The sequence below is a fragment of the Meriones unguiculatus genome, chromosome 4, assembly GCF_030254825.1.
Source record: "Meriones unguiculatus strain TT.TT164.6M chromosome 4, Bangor_MerUng_6.1, whole genome shotgun sequence".
NCBI lineage: Eukaryota > Metazoa > Chordata > Mammalia > Rodentia > Muridae > Meriones > Meriones unguiculatus.
In genome coordinates, this window is record NC_083352.1 from 140,873,300 (window position 1) to 140,897,254 (window position 23,955).

The 23,955-nt window shown below is 38.0% G+C and overlaps 1 protein-coding gene across 3 annotated transcripts in view; it reads right to left on the minus strand.

Moving 5' to 3' along the window:
- Positions 1-23,955, minus strand: part of Snap25 (synaptosome associated protein 25) — a 78,092-nt gene that overhangs the window by 17,716 nt on the left and 36,421 nt on the right. For 2 of the 3 annotated variants that reach the window (XM_021656923.2, XM_021656922.2), the window contains exons 2-4: positions 11,403-11,538; positions 8,810-8,851; positions 2,793-2,841 (exon numbers count right to left, since the gene is read on the minus strand). In XM_021656923.2, coding sequence (XP_021512598.1) covers positions 2,793-2,841; positions 8,810-8,851; positions 11,403-11,474 — 163 coding nt within the window. In that variant the 5' untranslated portion in view covers positions 11,475-11,538. Of the gene's footprint in view, positions 1-2,792; positions 2,842-8,809; positions 8,852-11,402; positions 11,539-23,955 lie in introns of those variants that run through there. The other variant, XM_060383200.1, reaches the window with a different exon arrangement.

The window sequence follows — 23,955 nt, forward strand, 5'->3', positions numbered from 1 at the left end:
AAGGATGTTTGCAACTCAGGCAAGTAGGCTCTTCATTTTCTACCTCTCTTCCTGTCTTTTCATCTTGACACCAGGGACTGAACTGACGAACTCATTCTTGTTAAATGGGTACTATATAACAAAGCTATATTCCCAGCTGTTCTCTCTTCAGCTCTGTCTCTATGCATCATTTTCCATGCCACATCTTTATGTCGGTATTTTATAGAGGAGTAAAAAAGACATTACCCCAAGTCTTTCTTCTGCTGTAAAGCCACTTTCTCCATATCACTGACTACTAACTGAGAGAGTTGGTAAGGCAGAACTGCTAATTCTTTCAGTGCTGTTGTTTTAATTTCACTTTGGAAACTGTCACTCTATGTGGGCACCTTCTATTTCACAACTTTTAAAGCAATGACTTGCTGCACCCCCCATTTCAGAGGTAAGACACTGCTACACAGATCAAGCCAGCATGTAATTATGACAGAAGTATCAGGTAAGTTTTCAAGACTGACCCTCTTACAATACCTTTGGAACAGAACTCAGCTATATTCTTAATTTTAGAGATTTCCACAAACTGTAATTTGAATATTGGAAGAAAAATGATTTGGTTGGCGTACAATTATTTTTTTGCTTATTTTTACATTTATTTGGTGTATATTTTGAAAAAGTTTAACACAAATACTATAAAAACAAATGTCTCTTTATGATAGCATTGAGAGGAGTCCATCAGAGGAGTGGTGTGTAGCTTTGCTTTTGTGAGTTGCACAGCTTTTGTATTCATAGCATCTTGAGAAAGCAAGGCCTCTGTGTAGGCACACTGGGATTGCCAGGATTGTGGCATTTCTGCCTATTACAGGCTTCTCTTCTCTACTTGGGGTTGGTAATCTTAGCTCCTAGGTTCTCCATCAACCTAGCTGAGACCTTCTCAGAACAGTTCTACAGTTTGAGCTCCTTCCACTCTATACTTCTTTCCTTTCAGACCGCCTTTCCGGGTGTTAGATCCATATCATAGTCTGAAGGCTCTTGCTATCACCCAGCAATCATTAGCTTTTATTGTTTATACAAATCCAACACTGGCATTTCCCAGTAAATATCTAATGCTTCTAACTGTTTCTCAGAACACTAGAAATGCTATGGCTTTCTCTCTTCTCTTCTTATTCTGACTCTAACTCTCCAGAAGTCATTAAATACTTATCTTATGCCCTGTATTGACAGCAGAACATCTCTTTATGGCTATATCACAGATGACTTGTTTGATCTCTTCCCTGACAAATATTTAGATCATTCCTATCTTATACAGCTACAAGTAAGGCATATTAATTTTTTTTCACACAATTGTAAACATTTAACTGCAGTTAAATAGTCTAGGAATTGAATGTTTTGGTTAAAGATAAAAATACTTCAAAATTATTATCAAATTGTTTCTTATGACATGTGTATCAGCCCAAAGCACCCATGTGAGAACTGAGTTTCTCTTTTCCTAATACATTATAGCACTGAGTATTATCAATTTTAAACGTTGTATCAACTTGTTAAAAACTGCCATGCCATTATAACTGATGATTGAGACAATATTTTACATGTCTACTTGAAACTTTATATCTTATGCTCATTTTTTTTAGTTGTTTATCTTTGATAAAATGTATAGGTTATCTATATTTTAGTGTTTTATGTCAGGTTATCAGCATGACAATTTTCCTATCAGTTTTAAATTTGTGCTTGGAGTTTATCATGTCCTTTCTGGAATGAGTTTTACATTCTTATATTTGCCACTGGAAAAAAAATCACAATATTATTTTTTTCTAATGCTTTTACAAAGTATGAAAATGTTCAAGCACCTAATTATTATAAAAATTCAAAATAAAAACAGGTAAAGAATTTGTGGCTATAATTATATACATCATCACTGTATTGCTAGATATTTAGTGTCAAAAAAAAATACAAAACTGCCCTTATAGTTTTCACCTTAGGGTGTAGAGATTATACACTAACATTTTTACTCTTTTTTTGTTTGTTTGTTTTTGTTTTTGTTTTTGTTTTTGTTTTTTTTGTTCCTAGCCTTTCAAAAAAATGCTTTTAAAATAGCTCAAACATTCTGGTTGGTTAAAATGTGTACTTTTCAGACACTCCATGAAAAAACTTATTTTTAGTCATTCAGGTATTCTCTGTAATAATTTGAAAACCAACAGTTCCAGATGATAAACCTGGATGGTCAGGAGACACGCATAACCTCACACAGTGTGCTCCATAGCCTGGGATTAGTGAGAGGAAACCACACTTAGTGGGAAACTGAATGCAAGAAAAATAAGAAAATTCCCGGGGGCTGGAGAGATGGCTCAGTGGATAAGAGCACTGTCTGCTCCTCCAGAGGTCCTGAGTTCAATTCCCAGCAACCACATGGTGTCTCACAACCATCTGCAGTGGGAACTGATGTCCTGTTCTGGCCTGCAAGGGCCCATGTAGCTAGAATACTCAGACGTACAATAAATAAAATCTTTAAAAAAAAATCCCAACACTATCTAAAATATTGTGTTTTAAGGAATACACACAAATTTTGCTTTTTAAAATCTATTATCTCATTGTACATAGCAGAGATAGCAGTACCATAAGTTCATTCATAAAGGAGGCCTTGACATTTCCACATGCAATATTTTTAACAGAGAAAGAAATGTAGCAAGGTGAGCTTTCTAGAACTCATTTATTTATATACACATGTAACACATGCAGAATGGCTACCTGGGGTGCACAAAAAATTAAAAACTGCAACTTTATTTAGATGAAGAATTGTTCTTACTGAACAAATCTGAACTTACCTCCTTGTTCATCCAACATAACCAAAGTCCTGATACCAGCATCTTTACTCTACATTCCAATAATGGTAGCAAAGGTGAAAAGTTAGAGAGAGAAAAGAGAGAAAGAGAAATCAGTAAGGAGACAATTATCCCTAGAAATGGAAAATGAAGAAGAACCAAAGGGAAACAAAAGGAAGACACATGACAAGAGCATTTCGGGACTGGGAAGGGACTAGGAAGAATTGGGTAAAGGGTGACTTTGTCAGTGACTCTCAGGGCCATGAGCACACTCTCCATGGGATGGGCCTGGTCCTTCAATACAGTAAGTACATTGGAATGCATGTACTTAATGCCATATATAATTTTATTCCTGAAGAGTAAAAATACCAATAGTTTTTATAACACAGAAAGCAACATTTTCACAATCTTTTAGATTGAATTTTCTTTTCTGGCAAGTTCAACCAGAAATGTGGGCATTAATGGCGAGCAGAGGGATGCCTCATGGGAGTTACATAAGGATCTTGGCGTCCTGGTGCTTAGGGTTATCACAGAGGAGTAGATGCTGAGAAGCACATCTCAAAAGGAAACTGACTCTCTGATTTTCTTTAAGGAGAGACATTTTTCAGGATTTGGAGGACAAAGTGAGATCAGAAAATATTTTGCTCTGAACTCTCACCTCTGTAAAATATTTCCATGTGAGAGAATCACTCCTCTACAGGGTCACTATAGTTCTTTTGTGCATCAATCTTTAGAATACTCCTCATATCACTGTTTTAATACACATAAACCTAGACTACCTAAGTTAGTGAGAATGTGAGTGGGTGGTAGGAGAAGTGAAGAAACTGTCCTGTTGAATTTGAAAACGTTCCATGTCTGGGAGTCTAACTTACTCTGTTGCATGCTACAGGACACATGCACACTGACCAGACCAGAGAGATTATAGACCACAAAAGACATCTTCAAGTCTTTCTTTAAATATATTATGAGTAGGCTTCCATCTATCCTAGTTTGCATTTCAATGATTCCTTTGCCTGTGTCTGCAGTTGCTAGCCATTGTTTAAGAGATAGTATAATAAAAAGCTGGTGGCTTAGTCAGGCATATGTATGTGACAATGCAGAAACATGTTAGAGAATATTTTCTCCTCAAAGATCCTGTACCATTCTGATGGGGACAGAAGATGGAGAAAGCTGGTGACTTTTGTCAACTCAGTTCTTATTTATTTACACACATAGCAGTCTATGGTATATAATGTTTATCACCTATTTGTATGATGCCCTCTAAGTATAATTTTACATTTTTTTTCCCAATTAGGTGCTGCATGTTTCAACACCAGAATGACTCACTACACTAGCTGGAAAACAAGAGTGTTTGACCCTGTCATAATTGGGAGAATGTAAATGGAAAGTGTTGGCCTGGGAGTCAGAAAAGTTGGGTTGTGCTGGAAGGTCAAGAGACTCTTCCATAGGCTCATCATTTCTCATACTGAAGGTAGAGACAAATGGTGAGAGGGTGTGGTTTGTAGATTCCATTTATTATTATTTCACTTATGGTTCTTTTCATTCACTTATTCAGTAAATATGTACTGGATATCTACTCTGTCCCTGACCTTAAGAATAAGGGATAGATGAATTCATGGCCTGTCTCCCAATGGTATTTTTTCATAATGAGAAACAACTTGGTCAGAAGGTAGAAATAAGATTTTGGATTCAGTAAATGATTCTAAATTCTTTTTAAAAATTTTATTTATTTATTATGTATACAGTGTTCTGCCTGCATGTATTCTTGCAGGCCAGAAGAGAGCACCAGATCTCATTATAGATAGTTGTGAGCCACCATATAGTTGCTGGGAAATGAACTCAGGGCCTTTGGAAGAACAGCCAATGCTCTTAACCTCTGAGCTATCTCTCCAGCCAGATTCTAAACTCTTGATCTCTCTTTGAAGTCTTACTGCTGTAACCTCAACACTCTGTGTCTCAGCTCACTGTGTGGTCACAGGGATGGGGGAAGATGAGGGGTTACAGTAAGAGCTCTCACTTCCCACTGCCATCAGAAGGATTAAATGAAAGTATAGCCATCTGTAAACTAGTTCAGTTCATGGGTGGCTGAGTGGAGTACAACAAGGAAGTGACAACAAATTCAGATGTTGGATTTGATTTGAAGGGAATCTCAGCATGTTTAGAATGAGCTACTCTGCTCCCTCAAATCATTTTGCCTGATGTGGAACTCTCAAAGGAAAAGAAATTATGACAGAATGAAACTGAAGGGCTGTATGTGGTAACCAACACCCGGCAACAGGGCTTCATGATCATGAATGTCATGTCTACCATTTCCTGCCATGTGTCTCAAGCAATTTACTTAACCACTGCCTGTCCCAAAGTCCCCTAGGTTAAAGATAGGAATCAAAGCATTGATAAAATGTGGCTATGATTGTTAAATCAGCTAACATATATTTGATTATGATGGTGATAATGATGGTTGTAAGCTCAGTAGCTGGCACATGTTTGGGTCTCAATAAAGAAACTTAAATTTGGCTCAATTTGCTGATGGATTCATCAAAATAACTGGGTTGCTCTTTGGAGATCTAGAAGACAGAGGGACAGGGACAGGAAAATACTGCAAAGGGAGCAGAATAAGCCTCTCTCCAGTTCCTTCAAGAGATGTGTGTTTTAATAGCTAGAGAGAGGGGGAAAGGAATCAGATCTAGTTTTACATGACTTGGATGCTTCATTTGTGTTTGACTTTACTGGAGAAAAAGTCCATCTGAAAGGAGTTAGAAATGTTTCTTTTTATTTCTTTCCTTTGTAAAATTTATTTTTCTATCTTTATTTTTAAAAATATATTGATGAATTTATTTATATTACCAATGAACCAAACAAATGTTTCTAGAATATTTTATTGTTGTACTTTCGAGATACTTTCCCCAAATTCCAAAGCATCTTCTCTAAAGTCTGGACACCCCTGCACTCTCTTGAACTCTGAAAGACCTCACATCTGTTTCAATATAAAGAACTACCAACTTAATTTTATAAAAATTTGAAATGAAAGCCTCATTTTCTACAACTGTGGCTTTTGAATTATTTTTTCCTTTTTATTGTCAAAGCATTTTGAAGAACAAGCTGATATAGAAAGAGAAATGAGGCTAAGACACATGAAATATTAGTGTTTCAGTAACTATTTCAGGAAGGCTGTGTGGTGCTTTCAAATCTGCCTGCCTAAAGCAGTATGGCCTTTTCTGGCTCAAGCTTTTACAGCCCCAGGCTGTTGGCATGCAGACTTCACTTCTGCATTTAGCATCATCAGGGTTAACCTTTCTGTTCTCAAATACTTCCTCCTAGAGGACACCTTGATGATTCTCATTCTAGATTTCATTTTTCTCGTTTTCAAGCTCCCAAGGTAGGAATGACCTTGAATTTGGACACCCATTTACATGTTATTTACCCTGCAATACATCATTTGCATCTTCTCTTCATTCTTCACTGTTAGGTGTTGCACAGGTATTTGTTGAAATGTATCTATCAAAATTAAGTTCCTAACTCCAGGTTGTGAACCAAATGCCTCCAAGTCTTTAAGCTTTGTACCTGCCTATAATGTTCAGCTTTTCTGAAACTTTTCCGCTGACCTCTAAGTAACTTTCTCACCCTTGAAATGTAGATGGTGACTTCTATTAAAAGTCATGTCTCCAGCATTCCCTGCTGTTATACTCTAGAGTTTATTAGGGATATCTCAAAGCTGCACTTTCTTGGGAAGTGAACTATTTGCTTTAGGGACACTTTTCAGTTCTAGTAACCTTTCCTGTCTTTGAAACCGAATTCAATAATAATTCAGTTCAATTCAAATTATGTAGCACCAATGGACCTAAGGGTTGTGAGTAAGATTCTGGTATATCAAAGCTCATATTTTCCAAACGATTTCTGTCCTTGATGAATATTTAATATTTAAAGAGAATTTCCTTTTTGATTGAAAATCAGAACATCATCTGAATATCCAATGCCCTAGACATGAGAAATATTTCACTATAAATATACAATGACTCAGGAGGTAAAAAAGAGCAAACCAGTTTGCTTTAACAGTGCTGTGCTCACAATTTCCTAAGGATGAAATCCTAACAGCTTCCTCTTATTTATTAGATGATTGATCCTCTCTCTTTCATTCCTTGTTCTAAGATGCAACTTCATGCTCAATCGAGAAACAATTTAGGAGAAACAAAAACATATAATTTGAGAATATTACTTCAACCCATGGAGCTTTTATTCTTAGAATAAATTAGAGCAGACAGATTTTTGCTAGACAGGCTGACACTACTTTCACTTTAAGAAGACATACAAGAGAGAAAGGTTCATGTTCCCAAGACTGTGAAGGACAAAGGCCAGCTTAAAGAGGTGCATCCTGATTCCACTGCTTTCGACAGACTGGGCAATATTTCAGTATTGCACAACTTAACAAACTGGAGACAGCTTGAGAAATGCACATTGTATGTGCGTGCATGTACACAAACCAATAAAAAAGTGAGTTTGGAGGCTCTGGTTGCAGGTCATGAAATATATTATGATGATAATACTGTAGCATACAATAAAATAATTATAGCAGTTAAATAGTGAGCTCCCTTCAGGTTGATCTCAGAGCTCATAGAAGAATGTTCCAAGCACTTGTTCTTTTGTTGCTTCATTTGCAACAAACTGGAAAATAACACATTAAATGCCAAATGGCCAACACTCCTGGATTGAGGCTATTTGCCTCCTTCTTGGCATTTAAGCATTTCTGCATGAGCTGTGTTCCTAGAACACAGCAAAAGAGATGTTTTTCGCATTTAGAGTAGAAGGCTGCTCTTCTTTGCTGTTGAGACCCTGTAGGGATGCCTCTCTATGGGGCCAATTTGTCCTGCATTGCAAGCTCAGTTTGTCATCTGTGAAATAACAGATTTCCTCCCCACACAAAAAAATGCATCAATACTTCTCCCTACTCTTCCTGTGACCATTCACTTTAGCCACACTTCACCCTTAGGTGAGGAACTGCAGCTTCAGAAATAAAGGAAGACAGCATTTGCTCTCGTATAAGAGGCAGCTGCCTTTCCTCAAAGCCTTTGTAAAATTTATCTTTTTTCCTTCCCTTTCATGTCATTGCATAAGCAATTTATTATAGCATAGGGTGGGTGAATAGGCTCATCTAATCATTCTGTCAGAGAAAGCCCAAGATCTCTACAGAAGATAATCACACATGAATTTATACACTGATAAGTAGTCACATTCAAACTGTGACTACAGAAGCATGTTGCTGAATATAAACCATTAGGCTCTTTTTATTAGGTTAAGATAAATATAGTCCAACCCATTCTTTTTCCACTCCATCTCTCCCAATAGGCAAGTTCAATTAATCCATTTATTCTTCCTGGTTGACTGCTTCTCTACCAAACTGAAATGAGTAGGTTTTAGTGTAAATGTGCTTTGAGTCCATTATTGCTATCTGCCCTATTTTGCCCACTTAAAAATAGATTGGGATTCATTAAATTATGAATTACAAATGCTTTATAAATGGATGTGCAATCAGAGTCAGTAATATAAAAGAACGTTTATATTTACTTAATTGAACTAGATTTTTCTCTTTGTTAAAGACTTTTCCTATTGTTTCATAAATTTTAGTGTCTGACACTAAATACAACAATTTCAAAAGATGATATCCCTGTATAAATACATGTTTTTCAAAGTTATAAATGTGGTTGAAGTTAGAATTTTAGATTAGCTGTAATTTGTTGCAACAAAATCATTACAAATGAAGATTTTATGTAGGTAATTCCTTCATAGGTTGGGCAGTTCTGTCTGCTCTCTGGGGTCACCTCTGTGACTGTTGGGAGGATGGTAGGTTTCTCTGCACTCTGGACCCTAGAAGTGGACATGGATGGAGGGTGGTGAACATCTTGATAACTCGTTGACAACTTTCTCACAGGCTATGTTAGCACTGGAAGCAATAGGGGCATATAAGAACTAGAAATGAACACATCCACATAGGGAACTAGTTTATGGTAGTGGAAACTACTTCTCACCTCTTCAACCAGCTGCAGCATGCGACGGGTGCTTTCCAGGGACTGCGACAGAAAAACAGAGACTCTGTTAAGGCAGGAATAGAACACTAGGAAAATCAGAAATACTTTTTTCACTTGAAAAACTGAAAGGTCCTTATTACATATGACTTCAACTTGGCAACTGAGACACAATATATCTTTCTAGTTTCAATCTCTTTCTTATTGGGCTTTTTACATGATCAGATTTTCCAAAGCAATCACTTGGAAGCTTATCTTTATAAAACCAAAACCATATGAGGCTTATCTTGATATCAAAGACAAAGTAATCTTTAAAAAATATCATTTTGTATGCTCCAGATGAATAGAAAACTATCTCATATACTCTGAGGACTATGTTGGCCTCCTTGACTAGGGATATTGAATTTTACACAAACATAATTTTTTTCATGAGACTTTAACAAGTTTCCTTTAAAGCTTCTAGAAACACAACTGGAAGTTGTTATCAATACAAATTAAGGTGAAAAAAATTAGGGTGAAAAAAATGAAGTAAGTTTGACATAACTAGCCCATAGGAGACAACTATAATTATCTTCATACTAGATAAGAAAAAGCACGAAGAAAACTCAGAGCTCAGCAGCTGATCCCTCAGGCACAGCATGGCCACTTTGTTCTCTGTTCCTTTAACAATCCAACAAGCAGAGTGGTTTCTCAAAACCATGCTTTTAAGTAGTAAATGTATGTTGGACACAATCCTGAAAGAACTCGAAGGATGTGAATTTTTGCTGGAAAGGACTTAAGTGGCCTCTTATTGAGGTGGAAGGAATGGCTATTAGCAGTGATGTGCTGGCAAATGTTTAACAGCTGATTCTGGATAAAAAAAACTACAAATGCATTTAAGTATTTATTGTTGCATTGATATAAAATAAAAAAAAAACAGAGTTGACACATAATACAACACAGCATGGTTAGTTATAAATCCTGTGTAACATGCTGATTCTCTCAGAAAGCTCCTGTATATATTTGGTGTAGTCTATCTATGGTTCATCATATGATGGACTAGTTTAATTCCAACATGGTCACTGGAAATGGTTAACTTCACTTATGTTCAAAAATAAGAAGAAAATGAAGAAGTGAAGACCTAAAGTTGGAACTGGACTCATTTGTAAAGAAGGCAATGTTTTTGTTGAGAAAAGGAGAAAGAAAGAAAGAAAGATGAAAGAAAGAAAGAAAGAAAGAAAGAAAGAAAGAAAGAAAGAGAAAGAGAAAGAAAGAAAGAAAGAAAGAAAGAAAGAAAGAAAGAAAGAAAGAAAGAAAGAAAACCTAGCAGTTTTCAGCTGGGCATATGACTATAATCCCAGCACTCAGAGAGGAAGAAGTAGGAGGATCTCTGTGAGTTTGAGGCCAGCCAAAAACTAAAACAAAGAACAAGTAATCAAACAAACAAACCAAAAACCCTGTTTCCAAATAATAGAAAACTTTCTCAAATTTTTTATACTTAAAAAAAGTACTTTATGGGGCTGGAGAGATGGCTCGGAGGTTAAGAACACTGGCTGTTCTACCAAAGGTCCTGAGTTCAATTCCCAACAACTACCTGGTGGTTCACAACCATCTATAATGAGATCTGGTGCCCTCTTCTGCCCTGCAGGCACACATGCAGGCAGAACACTGTATAAATAATAAATAAATAAATCTTTTTAAAAAAGTACTTTATGATTTGAGAGTTTCATACAATGTATTTTGATTATATTTACCTGTTCCATTCTTTCCCCAACTCCTCCCAGATCTACCCTACCTCCCCAATACCATCTTTTGTATTATTTTTTAATGTAATAGCTATGTATTAATGTAATAGACATGCATACTCTAAATGTTTTATCTAAATCATTTATATTTTCCCTTCTGTCTTAACTCTAGGCAATTGACAAAACAATAAAGCAAACCATGATTGGTAGCATTTTCCAATTCTGGGTTCTTAGTAATTCTGGGTTAAAATCATTGCTTTCTATTTGATTTCTAAGTTGAGATCTACAACAATACTGTTCTTGGGGTTCCCATTCCTTACATGCAGTGATTTAATGACTCAAAAGCATAAATAGTAGAAAAAAATTGCTAAACTAATTAGGAAGCAATGAGTTTTGAGCACATAGTACCATCACTTTAAAGTATATATATATATATATATATATATACACTTTATATTATATATATATAATTTTCAGATTTATATACTTCAATTTTAATAATAGCCACACTTAGCGACCAACTGGGGATATTCCTAAATGTGTTAACCTTCAGAACTGAGTTTACTACAGCACACTGTACAACATCCAAAGATAAAGCTTTTCCCTAAAGGACCCTGACCTCTTAAATGTCTAGGAGTCAAGAGTCAGGGCCAAGACATTATTTTATATCTGTGCTTTATAATCAACCCTTTCCAACCTGCATAGAGGAAAGGGAACCCTACATAGAGGAAAAGGAAGTTTCCTTTACACTTTTTTTTTTTTTTGAGACATTAGAAGTCTTTTTTTTTTTTTTTTTTTCCATAATATGAATTCAAACCATCAACCTTCCAGTTCCTTGGCTTACCTTTACCTTCTGGGTCTTTATCCCTTACCTCATCAGCCAGCTGGTCAGCCCTCCTCTGCATCTCCTCCAGCTCATTGCGCATGTCTGCGTCTTCAGCCATGGTAGTGGTGTTGGGTTGCTGGGCACCTGGGCCAGCAAATCAGTGATGGGCTTGGCTAAGGAACCTGGGAAAACGCAGGTTGGAAAACATGAGCACTTACATGAATGTGTGCCGACAGGAGGGTGTAAGTAATATCCTGTCTCCATGGTTTAGCTAACTTCTAAACTGAAGTCAAATTCAAACAAGAATCAATAGAGTCGTACCATTTCTCCAAAAACTACTGGGAATGGATATTTTTTTCAACCCATCCCTCAAACAGACACATATTTACATTTGTTTTGCTGATAGTCTTGCAATGTAGCTCAGGTTGATTTTGAACTCACCATCTTTCTGCTCTAGCCTCCTAAGTATTCTAGGATTACAGGCTTACAAGGATACATATATATATAACTATATCTATATATCTATAGCTGTAGCTTTACCTGAAGTGTTTTTAAAAACACAAACCATTTGTGGAAGGATGTGGTGGAGGATACATACAGGCCATTGCTGGTATATATCTTAATATCACATTTATTTATTTATTTATTTATTTATTCATTTATTTATTTATATTTTAACACCTTTGTTGAGATACAGTTGATATACTATCAACTCCATATATTTACATTGTATAGTCTGAGAAATTTTGGCACATGTAATATACTAAGGAACACACTACTCTGGAAAAGAAAACCAACCAGTCCACTCATCCCTAACATTTCTGCATCCCCTTTTTATCTTACTTATCATTCTCCACATCCTCCCATGTCCAGGAAACTGTGGCTATACTTTTTGTCACTACAGTTGGCATTTCTTAGAATTATGTATAAATGAAATTATTTAGCATATGCTATGGTTTGCCTGGGCTTTTCTACTTGGCATAACTATTTTGTGATTTACCCACATGGTAGTACAACTGCTGGATCATTGTTCTCTGTTTGTGTATAGCAGCACATTGTATTTAAAAGCATCTAGAATTGTTGTTAGAGGTTGTCAAGATTGGGTGTGGGTAAACAACTCTAATTCCAACGTGCAATGAGTCCAGGGTCTTGAAATGTGACAAGCATAATTTGTGGCTACTCTTGAAATTTCACATGAAACAAATACAGGTAAGAGGATCCAAATTCTTCCAGAACACTCTTCTTTCCTTCTTCCCATCCTCCATTCTCAAATACTTACTGAGAACCAGTGTCAGGGATAGAGTGATGAACAAGAAAGGTAAATTTACCACCTCAATAGAACTGCAGTCTGATTGGGAAGAAGGTAGTGAAGGAACTCTGAGCACTCCAAGTCAAGCAGATGCCTATGGTGTCTCTTTCTCTCAGCCTTTCTAAGGGAGTCATGTCCCCAAAAGAGACCCAAAGAAGAGCCTGAGATAAGTATTTGATGTTATGCCAACATCTTTGGGCAGTCTACCTGATGAAGGCTTGGGCTTCTGTTCCTTGTTTGAGATAGTGAAGCATACAGTGGGATTTGTCTTTCCTCTTGCAGGGTAGAACCTGGTCTCTGGAGAATGGGTGCTTATCTAGGAATTACATTTCTTGTCTTCCCAAGGAGATGGCTGTGTGGTTAGAGATGGTCCTTAAATGGAGATGATGTGTGTCCCTATCAGACTAAGGGCATTCAGAAGCTGGTATTGAACCCCCATCTTTCTCCAGCCAATAAAAGCAAGGCAATGGAAGATGGCTGAGCCACAGGCTAACAGGAACTTGGGTGCCCTTAATCCTGAGAGAGAGGGAAGCAGGCTGCTGACTAGAAACACCTGTGCTCCTGTAGTTAAGAGCACATTCCATGAGCTCCGTGACTGGATGTGGAGCACATGTCACTACATTTTCTCAGATGCAAAGATGGAATTCCTCTGGGGTGTGGAAGTGATGCATATTATTAGCTTCTGTACTGACCAGCCCTATGAAGAAAGTCTTCTGAGAGGCCTTAAACAGGAAGAATGTTAACTAGAAACTGGGTGGCTGTGGACAAGATCCTCACCTGCCCCGAGCTTTATAAAATAAAGCTAATTTCTGAGATTTTATGTCACAAATGTGTCAAGTATAGAAAATTCCAGTCAGCTTTGTTTGCTAAGGATGCTGGGTCTTGAGATCCTGTTTGTGTAAAATATCCTTATACCCTTTGTTAAGAGTAAAGCAAATCTGGGCTCTGTTGCCTATCCACCCTTTAGTAATGGCTGACATCAGACATGCTGCCAAGGAGCTGAGCACTGATGGAGGCAGAAACCAGGGAAACCAGCAATGTGGAGATGCTGGTCTCCAAGCAGCAACTCTCTCAGGATTGCCACCAGGGAACAAGAAAGGGCATGCCTGACCCTGGCCTCTGTCTTTGTAAAGTGCTGCTTGCATTTTCTTGGGTCATCTCCTCCAGTGAGCTACTGGCCTTTGCTTTTAGTCAGCAGTTTACTAGAAAGCAGGGTTCATGCACTTTCAAACCTATAGTCAACTGCCATGTCCCACTCTTCTGGGCCTAGTTGTGGATGAGTTTTTGTTCACTCTCTTTCTTTCTTCCTCCATGTGCACGCACACACACACACACACACACACACACACACACACACACACACACTCCTGTCTATAGTGTTTCCTTGATGATCTCTCAAAGTTGCTATTCTCAGCAGGAGAAGAACAGCTGTATGTTCCTGGCTCCAGGCTGCCAGCAACCTGCCAGGGGCTAGTTGATAGACAGGTGGCGAGCTGGCAGAGACGCCACATGGTAGATACTCTTGTATTCCTGATTTTCATGCTCCCCCACTGCATCCCACCCCACCCCAGGAGTTCCCTTACTTTTGTATCCCTCTCAAATGCACATTTATCTGTGTCTTGGATGGTTGGATGGTGAGTGACAGGTCTCAGACATACAGCAATTCAAAGCAGAGAGAATAATGTCAGCCCTCCTGATGAGAACAGCCAGATAGGCTGCTTGCTGGGATGTTCGTTGCTACTATTTGATAAATTGTCCCTAAAAATCCCAAACCTATGCATGATTGCATTCTAGGAGACAGACAGAATGGGAACAAGCAGTCATTTCAGTAGCTGAGAGGATGTTAATAATGAAACAAAATTACCCAGGAGGTATGGAACTGGTGTTACTCCTGCACATCCTCTGCCTTAGCAGGTGGAGTGCCCCTAAGGAGCAAAGCTCACATTGTCTGGGTGGAGACAAGGGAAAAACAGCCTTTCAGAGGGAATTCCCTGGGGCTCTGATGGAAGGCACTCCCCTAGTCATTAAAGACCCTTGCTGAGGATCTCAAATTGCCAAGGCTGAGTCTGGACCTTACTAGGTGTTCCACTTCCTGTTAGTTGACTTTGGGATGAAAGGATGTGTTCTTAGGGCATACTCTTTAATGTTTCAAAATCAGCACTTTTCAGCTTAAAGTCTAAGACAATGCTTCTACAACTCCTGCAAAAGTCAGCGTCACCAGAAAGCTTTTTAATGATTGTTGAGCCATGAAAACTGCAGAGGTTCTAATTTGCTGGGTTTGAGACTCAGTTCCAGATTATATCTTTACAAACACCCAGGAGTTGTGGATGCTTTTGCTCTGCAGACCACTTTGGCCTACTTACTGCCAGAGTGTCAGTAAGCGTCACTAGGTGGAGTCAAGAAATGGTTTTGTAGTTACACAATGGGACACAAGTCTGAATGGACCAATCAAGAGTTTTAAAGTAACACAGCTCACATCTCAAACTGAATAAGAGACAGTTGATTCCAGATCTAAATTTGAGTGACCATGGCTCGAAACATGGGTTTAAGTTACTGCAAGATCCATTTTCAATGCGGAAGCAGTTTCATGAAGTTTTTAATGGCATCAGAACAAAGAAAGTTCTAAATCAAGGCATTTGTAAGATCCATTGGTGGAAACATTATAGATGTGGTTACTTTCAGAGGGGGAAGCTCAATCAAGGGCCTTAGATGTTATCCGATAACATCCTTAGCTCTGGTTGGAGAAAAATAGAGTTTCCTGAAGTTAATACATCCCAAAGGTGTTCATCTACTTAGGTCTGAAAGAGAGGTGAACAATGGCTTTTTAGGGGGATAAAGACAGCTGAGAGAAAATTAATTAGGCTATGGATCTGGAACATTCCAACCTCCCCATAGTCCTTGAAGCTTAATCAGTTAATCAGCCTGTGTAGATAGTTTCTTTTCAGGATTTCTCAGTCCTTCACAAAACTATGGACCAAAACCAGCTTACTGTTTGTTTTTGCATTGGATTTAGGCTAAGCTCCCCTCCCCACTTAAATGGTTGAAAGGTTTTGAGATGAAAAAACTGTGAAATGAAAATTATGATACTGAAATTTCAGGGCCTATGATAAAGTTTTATTTGAGCATATGCTTGGCTATTGATAATTTCATTATCATTGGCTTCTTTCATACCATAAGGAATCACAAAGGTGAATATTTGCTAGCTGGCTCTGCAAGAAGTAAATCTGTATATACAAACAAACAAAGAAACAAAACCAGAAATCCTTAAACATTTATTATCAGCCTCCAATATTTCCAGAGTATTGCATATTTACTGCAGATGAATACTATGTAGAGTATTTTTTTCTCTCTCTCTTCAATTTTGGCTGCTAAATCCATGAAGTTTCTGTGGTATTTCTTAGAACATATTCTTAAAATAAGAAGTGAGGCACGGAGTAAAACTACAAAACATGAAAGTGAACTTGCCTTTGGTTGACTATGGATTTAATTGTGAGGTGATGGGGTGTCCTCACTGCCTCAGAAAGACTAATTTCCATGGTCAGCCACAGACAAAGGCCCCTAGCCTCAGAGGCAGTGCTGAGCTGTTTCTATCAGTAACACTTTTCTGAGGGCCTACCACAGTTTTGGCACATGGGGCAGAGCGAGCAAGCTTTCCATTTGTTACTACATACAAGCTTATCATTAGAAGGGTGTAAGGGTGCTATAGTTTGTGTCTGGATTGCCCCCAAAGGCCTGTGTGTTCAGGATTTGGCCTTCAGCTTGCCAAAACTGGGATGTGGTGGAACATTTAATATGTAGGGTCTAGAGGAAGAAAGGTCATTGGGAATGTATACCTGAAAAGAATACTGACACCCTTCTTCCTGGCCCTAGCTATTATCCTCACTTGCTCTTGCCCTCGCTTTTGCCAACACTCTCTCATTCTCCCCCTTTTGATTCCTTGCTCCCACGAGGTAAGCAGCTTCCTCTGCTGTGTGCTTTCAGCATAAGGCATTGCTTCATCATATCTGAATGATGAGGCCAATCAGTTTTGGACTGAAATCTACAAAACTGAAGATCAAAACTAATCTTTTCTTTTTCTCTAAGTTGATTGTTTCAGTAACTTCATCACAGTGGTAGTATACAAACACAAGAGGTAAATGAACCATGGGGAGATTCCCCATCCGTTAAAGGACTTATTTAAGCATTGAAATTTTACAGCATAAAACTTCTTTCCACCTCTGAGTTTATTCTCAGAGATCCTGGGCTGGAGAGAAAGAGGTAAGCGTGGATATAGGACTCTGTGGCTTGATTTGCGTGATCACACTTTGAACATTGTGCCATGATATAAGAACATTTTGCAGATGGAGTAAGGAGCTGACAAATCATTTCTTTCTATGTTTCCTCTTTTAATTAATAAGACAAAACAACAAATTTATATAAATCAGTGCCTATTATCTGAATATCATAGAGAGCTAAAGCATATATTTGATATCTACATTGCTAGCCATTTGAATGAAGCATTTCTTGTTTTCTAGGAAGGTATGTTTTTAAAATCAGTAAGTTTATGAATAGAAAGCAGAAGGAAGAACACAGGAACTTTATTAAACCATGTTGACTAACACTTATGGAGGCTTCATCTCTCACTCTATTTAAATATCCCAAAAACCTTATGATGATGCATGTAAAGCCAATACCGTGTGGCTTAGAGTCCCTCAGTTGAGATGTTGGTCAAAAATATGGATCATTTTCAGTAAGAATACTTTCAAAGCATGTTTATTCTCAGAGCAAGTTGTATAGATACTTTTCCTTTTAATTAAAGATGACATAATATTCTGTTTTTTTGTTTCACTGATGTATTGGGGAATGTGTAATGACTAAATCAGGTCATCCTTTTGTGCTGCCCCATTTTTACAACCTCCAGCCTTCCAGCGCCATTTGTTCAAGTGGACTGAAAGTCTATAGGAAAGAATTCTTAGTGTCTCCAGTTGTTTCCTGCCCTCTCAGAGGGGACAAACTGGCTAATTCTCACAAAACAAAACACTTTATTTCAGAAAGCTAAAGCAAGATGGTTATTAGAAACACACATGGCACTGTCCATCTCCCCAAATAGCTCATCTCTGTTGCTAAAGAGAGAGGACAAAACAACTGTGGATTATAATGTTGGAGACTAGGGGTGGCCTGATGATTGTCTTTTTGTTCATATGAAGATGGTTAAATGAGGGTTATGTTTAATTATAAAGCAAAAATCAGAGCAAAGAGTACCTTTGACAAATACCATATGGCAAGTCTCTGTTTACATGTCAGTGCTGCTTACATTTAAGTTAGGTCACCTTTACTCCACACCCTAACGCCCTTACAAAGTCAAGCCAATTGCATGTTTAATGTCCATTTTGGTTAAGTATTGTTGGTGCATGCCTTTAACCCCAAAACTCAAGAGGCAAAGGCACAGGGATCTTTATGAGTTCTGGGCCAACCTGGTCTACATAGTGAGTTCCAGGCTATTCAAGGTGAGATCTTGAATAGATCTAGTGAGATCTTGCCTCATAAATTAATATAATATAATATAATATAATATAATATAATATAATATAATATATAAAATGGTCATTTCTTATACCTGTTCTAACCAAGATTGTAAATTTTTAATGTGTGGCTTGATTTATGTCTCTGTGAATAGATTTTGAACATTCCTGTGAATGAAATTCAACATTCTTTTTTCTAGTGGGTCCTGCTACTGTTAATCCATTTCTTAGTTAAGTCAAAGGCTGTGTTTCAGATACAATGAACACATGGCTCACGAATGAATTATTAACCACTGTGCATCATTTCATGTGAATAATCTCGTTACAGGATAGGTCACAACTGTTCACGACAGGACATTTAGTATCATGGTGAGGGTACCTGGCCTCAAAACCTTTTCAGTAGCTTGTCAAATTTCACCTTTCGATGTAGACCAATTAATGAAACAGATTTGTGGAGGTGGGGCTAGAATCTTCATTTTCAACAACAATAATGCATTCTTCTCCCACCTGCCAATGGCAGCATCTGTGTGTAACTGGAGGTTACTACAAGCATCCAATGAAACATTCTGAGATACAAATACCTAGAAAGTATGTGATGAAGAACCACCCTGTCTCCATCTTAGGCTTAAAAAGCTGTCTTATAGTAAAGACAAACTAGGTTCATTCCTGTTTATGATTAAACCTCTGTTTCTCAAGGATTGGGCTATGCCCCACCTGTAACCTTACCTACAAATGGTTCTGCACTACCTGTTCCAGGAATGGCAATCATGTACTTGTTTCAAAACATAATAACCATCTTACAACCTTAGCTTTGTTTCAAAAGAGTTTGTTATTCAGCCTTGTTTTGACTGTTGTTAAGACTACCTTACAATCACGTCTTTGTTTTAAGAGGTTGTTATGACTACGTTCTGCTCCTGTAAACCTCTCCCCCATTTCCTGCTAAATCCTTCATTGAGAAACTCCTTACCCCTGAGCTATAAAAACCTTGTCTTCCTCACATCCAATACTGACTTCTCAAACCCCACAAAAATTTTTAAAAAGGTTGCTTTAATTAATTGCATGCTTTAATTAATTTGGCTATGATGATTTTGGTCTTTGTCCTCTCATCTTTGGGATTAACAAAGTTTCTCCAGCATGTTGCTACACAGTGATTTGAGGTGGTGACATCCTTATTTATTTTTCAACAATTTTTTTTCAAGAGGATGATGTGTGTTCACACTTTGGTACCATGAGCATGTAAGTACAGAAGAACCTGGCTGAAGAACCAACTCATTTGACAAGTACTTCAACCCACTCACAAAATGCCCCTTCGTCCTCAGAATCTTTTAGGCACAGAGTATTTTCAGAAACCTATTTCCTTTTCAAGTCAAGCTCATTTACTTCCTAGACTATCTACCACAGACCATTCCTGAATTGAATTCTCTCTTTGTACCTGATCTAAACAAAGTTATGGTCTCCTTTCTTCTGAGAAGGGAAGTCTGCCTCTCCCATGAACTCTTTCTTGGCATAGCTGATAGGTAGGTTTGGCTTAGGTTTGTTTGGGATGGGTGGCCTTACAATTAAATGCACCAGCATTAGCATTCCTTAATTGCACAGGGCATTCAGCCACAACTAGTACTGATTATGACTAAACATCTCCTATTAAAAAATGCCAGTTTCCAGATGCTGAGACCCATAACCAAGCCTTCGGCAGAATGTAAGAAATCATATGAAGGAAGGAGGAATTAGTATAACCTAGAGGGGACAGGGAGCCACACAAGGTCCAAATATATCTGGGCACAGGGCTCTTCTCTGAGACTGTTTATCCAACCAAGGACCATGCATGGATATAACCTACAACCCCTGCTCAGACTTAGCCCGTGGTAGCTCAGTATCCAAGTAGGTTCCCTAATAAGGGGGACAGGAATTGTTTCTGACATGAACTCAATGTCTGGCTAATTGTGCTTCTCCCCCCCCCCGCCGGCCCCCACCCGAGGGAGGAGCAGCCTTGCTAGGCCACTGTTTGCTCATTAAGTACAGCACTGGCTGTTTCATTTTGTTCCCTAAGACCTGCCAGTGCCTGGGACATTCAATCTTCCAGGACAAGCCTGCAACTGGGGAAGGGTATATAACCACAAAAGACCAACCCTAAAACTCCAATGTGCAACATGCATTCCAGAGATTCCTGAGGACTGCACCAAGGTTGGAACTCCAGCTGCAACAATGACTCCTTTGTTCAGCTTCTGTCCATCACCTGTGTCTTTCTTTCTCCCACTGTATTCCCGGAATACTTTCTTAAATATCACTTGTACATTAATCTTTGTCTAGGAGAGCACTTCTGTTGAGCTCTAGGACAACCTTCATTTATCTATGAGCTGTATTTTTTTTACATGTTCCAGGTACTTAAAGATAACAATAAATCATTGCATCAGAAAAAAAAAAAAAAGAAGAAGAGAACATTTTTACTCTAGCCCTGGTAAGAAATGTGGTAAATTTGGGCTGGGTTTACTTACTTGGGTTGGAGATTCCACATCCAGAACATCACAGAATGGGCAGCACATGAAAACTATAGGCCAGTCATTCCCCGTAAGTGAAATAATTTGGTGGAATTTACAAGGCCATCCAGAATGTGAATCTTTCAGTGCCCAACTTCAAGGCATTGTTGACAGCAAATGTAAGAAAACCCTCAAGGAAGGGACCTATCTGTTTTCACTAATGTTATCTTCAGAAAATCATTACTGAGGCTTTTGTGGTCAGTGCCTTTCCTACTGCTACACTGACCTTGCCATGATGTGCTATCTGATACCATCCCAGAAGTGATGGGGCTGAGGTATCATGGAACAGAACTTTTAAAACTGTAATCCAAAATAAACTTTCTTTTTTTATAAGTCGATTGTCTCTGGCATTTGTTATAGTAACAGAAATCTTAACTAACATGGTGTAATTTCATTGGGTTTTATACTAGAATTGTATCTGCTGTCTCATAACTACTTGAGTAAAAAGGAGAGTCCATTTTAGAGGTTTCTTGTCTTTATAATTCATATGTACTTTCAAAGTCATGAAGGAGGAGACCATAAACTTTGCCTAACTTAGCTATGTCTACTGGAACAATTGTGGCATAGTACCCAACTGGCAGAAGACAATTTGTAATAGACTACAAGAAGAAAATCACCTGCACTGAGAAGTGATGGAGTTTGACCAGATGAACGTCCTAAGACACCCGCCTGAAATACAGGTTGGGAAACTTAGAAGAACTGAGTCCCTTATTCCTGAAAGTATTCAAGAAAAGACTGGCCCGTTTCAGTGGACACAGTTTATTTATGGCACAGGATATGATATTTGTATCCACATTCCCTTCTAACATGGGGATTTCAGTTCCACGAAGAAAGCCAAGGTATCACACATGATGTTGATGCTACAAGCCCACATCCATCTCTCCAAGAGTGGTGTTCTTTGAAGTTATTAGCTGGAACAAACCCTTCCATTCAGTTCTTTGTCACGTTCTTCCATAAGACTACATGGAGATTAGACCTTGAGGGACTTAATTCTTTCTACATCTTTTCAAGGATGGAAAATTTGGGTTTGGTGACAGAAACAAAGTGGCAACATAATTGATTTTTTTTTTCAAATAAATAATTTCATTCAGTAATGGAGATTTACAACTTTTACCTTTAGTGAAATGAGCCCCCCCCCCCCGCCCCGCAGTTATTTTGGTTTTTTGATAATGCCTCTGCTATGTCTCTTCTTTAAATCAAAACAATTGCACACAACTTCTTTCCATCTAAAGTCCCTGTCCACCACACTACTGTTATAGTTAAAGTAAGAAACTCATTGGAAGGTTATTGACTCTGGAAGTGAGTTTACCACAGTGCTGCTTTAAGAAGGCAACACAGGTAGTTTACATTCTAGTATTTTTCAGACCATTACACATTTGACACAAAGAGTGGGAACACAAAAGGAGTCCCAACCAAAGCGTCTAGAGTCTCTGCTAATGGCAGAAGGGCTCTAAATGATGATAAAATGTCCCTGAAGTGATTGTGTGTGTGTCAGTGGGGGTCAGAGGACCAATTTATCAAATTATATTTACCCCAGTCTCCATTCACTTAAGCCACTGGTATGATTGCAACTGCTTCAGTGTGCAGATTTGACTGCTCCAGTTTTGCAGTTTGTCATTCACTGTCCTTAACATGGAGAGGGTTTAAAAAGCACTTCAGATTAGACCTTGTGAGCAAAGGCTGAGACATTTCTGTAAGTCATACAGAGAATATTTCCTTTAAGGACAGGAAGCTTTCTGTGTGAGATGATTTTGATGGAATCTCCAGTCAGGAAGAGCTGTTAATCTTTTATCTCCAAATCCACATTTGACCTTGGGTAGTTTTAAAGGTATTAGGTTCAGAAGTTTAACACATAAACTCTCAGGAGAGTATAGAAGGATCATGGCAAAGCTTAATGTAACTCTCTAGTGAGGTAAAGCAACAAGATGGCAAAGCCAGTTCAAAGATGAGCTGTGTATAATGCTGGGATAACATTCCTAACAAAGATAGGGACAGCTAATATCTTGTAGAGCAGTGACATGACAGCTCTGTATTTCTTTGGTTTGCTAAATAGGAACCACAGACACTTTGATCACACACTAATTCCACATAACAAACATGAATTTGACAGAATGTGAAAATGATTGAAATTTATTCTTTAACCTTATAGTAAGTTAAAGGAGGGAAATTGGGGAGTCAGTAAGTGAGTCCATTTGATAGTGCATCAGTATGACAAATGGGAAGATATCCACACAAGCTTCGTTTACTTGGCCTTAGTTATAAGATTTTACATAATTTTGCTTAAAGATACAAGCAAGCCAGGTACACCTTGAGTGCTATGTGGTAGTGCAGCCAGCCAAGCAACTTGTTTGTTTGAAAAAACTTATGGTTACCCATGGTGTCTTAGAATGTTAAATGAGAAAAGGTTTTTGTTTGTTTGTTTTTGTTTTGCTATTATCCTTAAGGCTCTCAAACCAGAGAAGGAAAATGAAAATCTCCTGAGAAACTTTAATGAAGATCCACTGCCAAGCCATAACCCAGGCCAGTTCAGTAAGACCCTCTGAGAATAGATTTCAAGAAGAAGCTTATTTGAGATTTCACCAGGAAGCTTCAAAGTACAGCTCTGTGTGTGTATGGAGGGGCTAGGCAGGGAGATATATAAGGTTGTTTTTAAAACTAGGACCAAACTAATAGCTATTACCCAGTTTTTCTTTAATTATCAGTCTTATTATGAAAATTTTCATTAAACATTGATCAAATGCCACTTTAAACACTGAACTATGTCCTATCATATAAATTTATCATTTATTTGGTTAATCTTTTATTATTGGATGTTTGGAGTTTTGTCCACCTGTCTGTCTGTCTGTCACAGTGCCCTTTTCTTTCATTTTGTAATGGTAGCCTAGACTGCCGCAGTCTGTTTACATGGAAACTGCAGTACACTGCACATTATTCTTTTATCTATGAGACTAGTCTCCTGGGCCAAGGAAAATGAGTGTTTAAAAACATCTGAAACTATTGCCAGCATTGTTCTCTACTGAGCCTTTCAACTCACCTTTTTAAACTTGTGGTTTCTTTACATTTTGTTTTAAAAATATTTCACATCACAAGACTAATTAAAAACTTATTTTTTGTCATTTCCCCATCCCAGTGGTACTTTTGAGTTCAGTTTTTCTTAATCCTGATAAAGGTATCTTTTGAATAAATGGAAAAAGTCCAAAGTCTGATTTGCTGTTTTTCTTAACAGTTCCTTGTCAATAAGAGCTCTATTCAGGA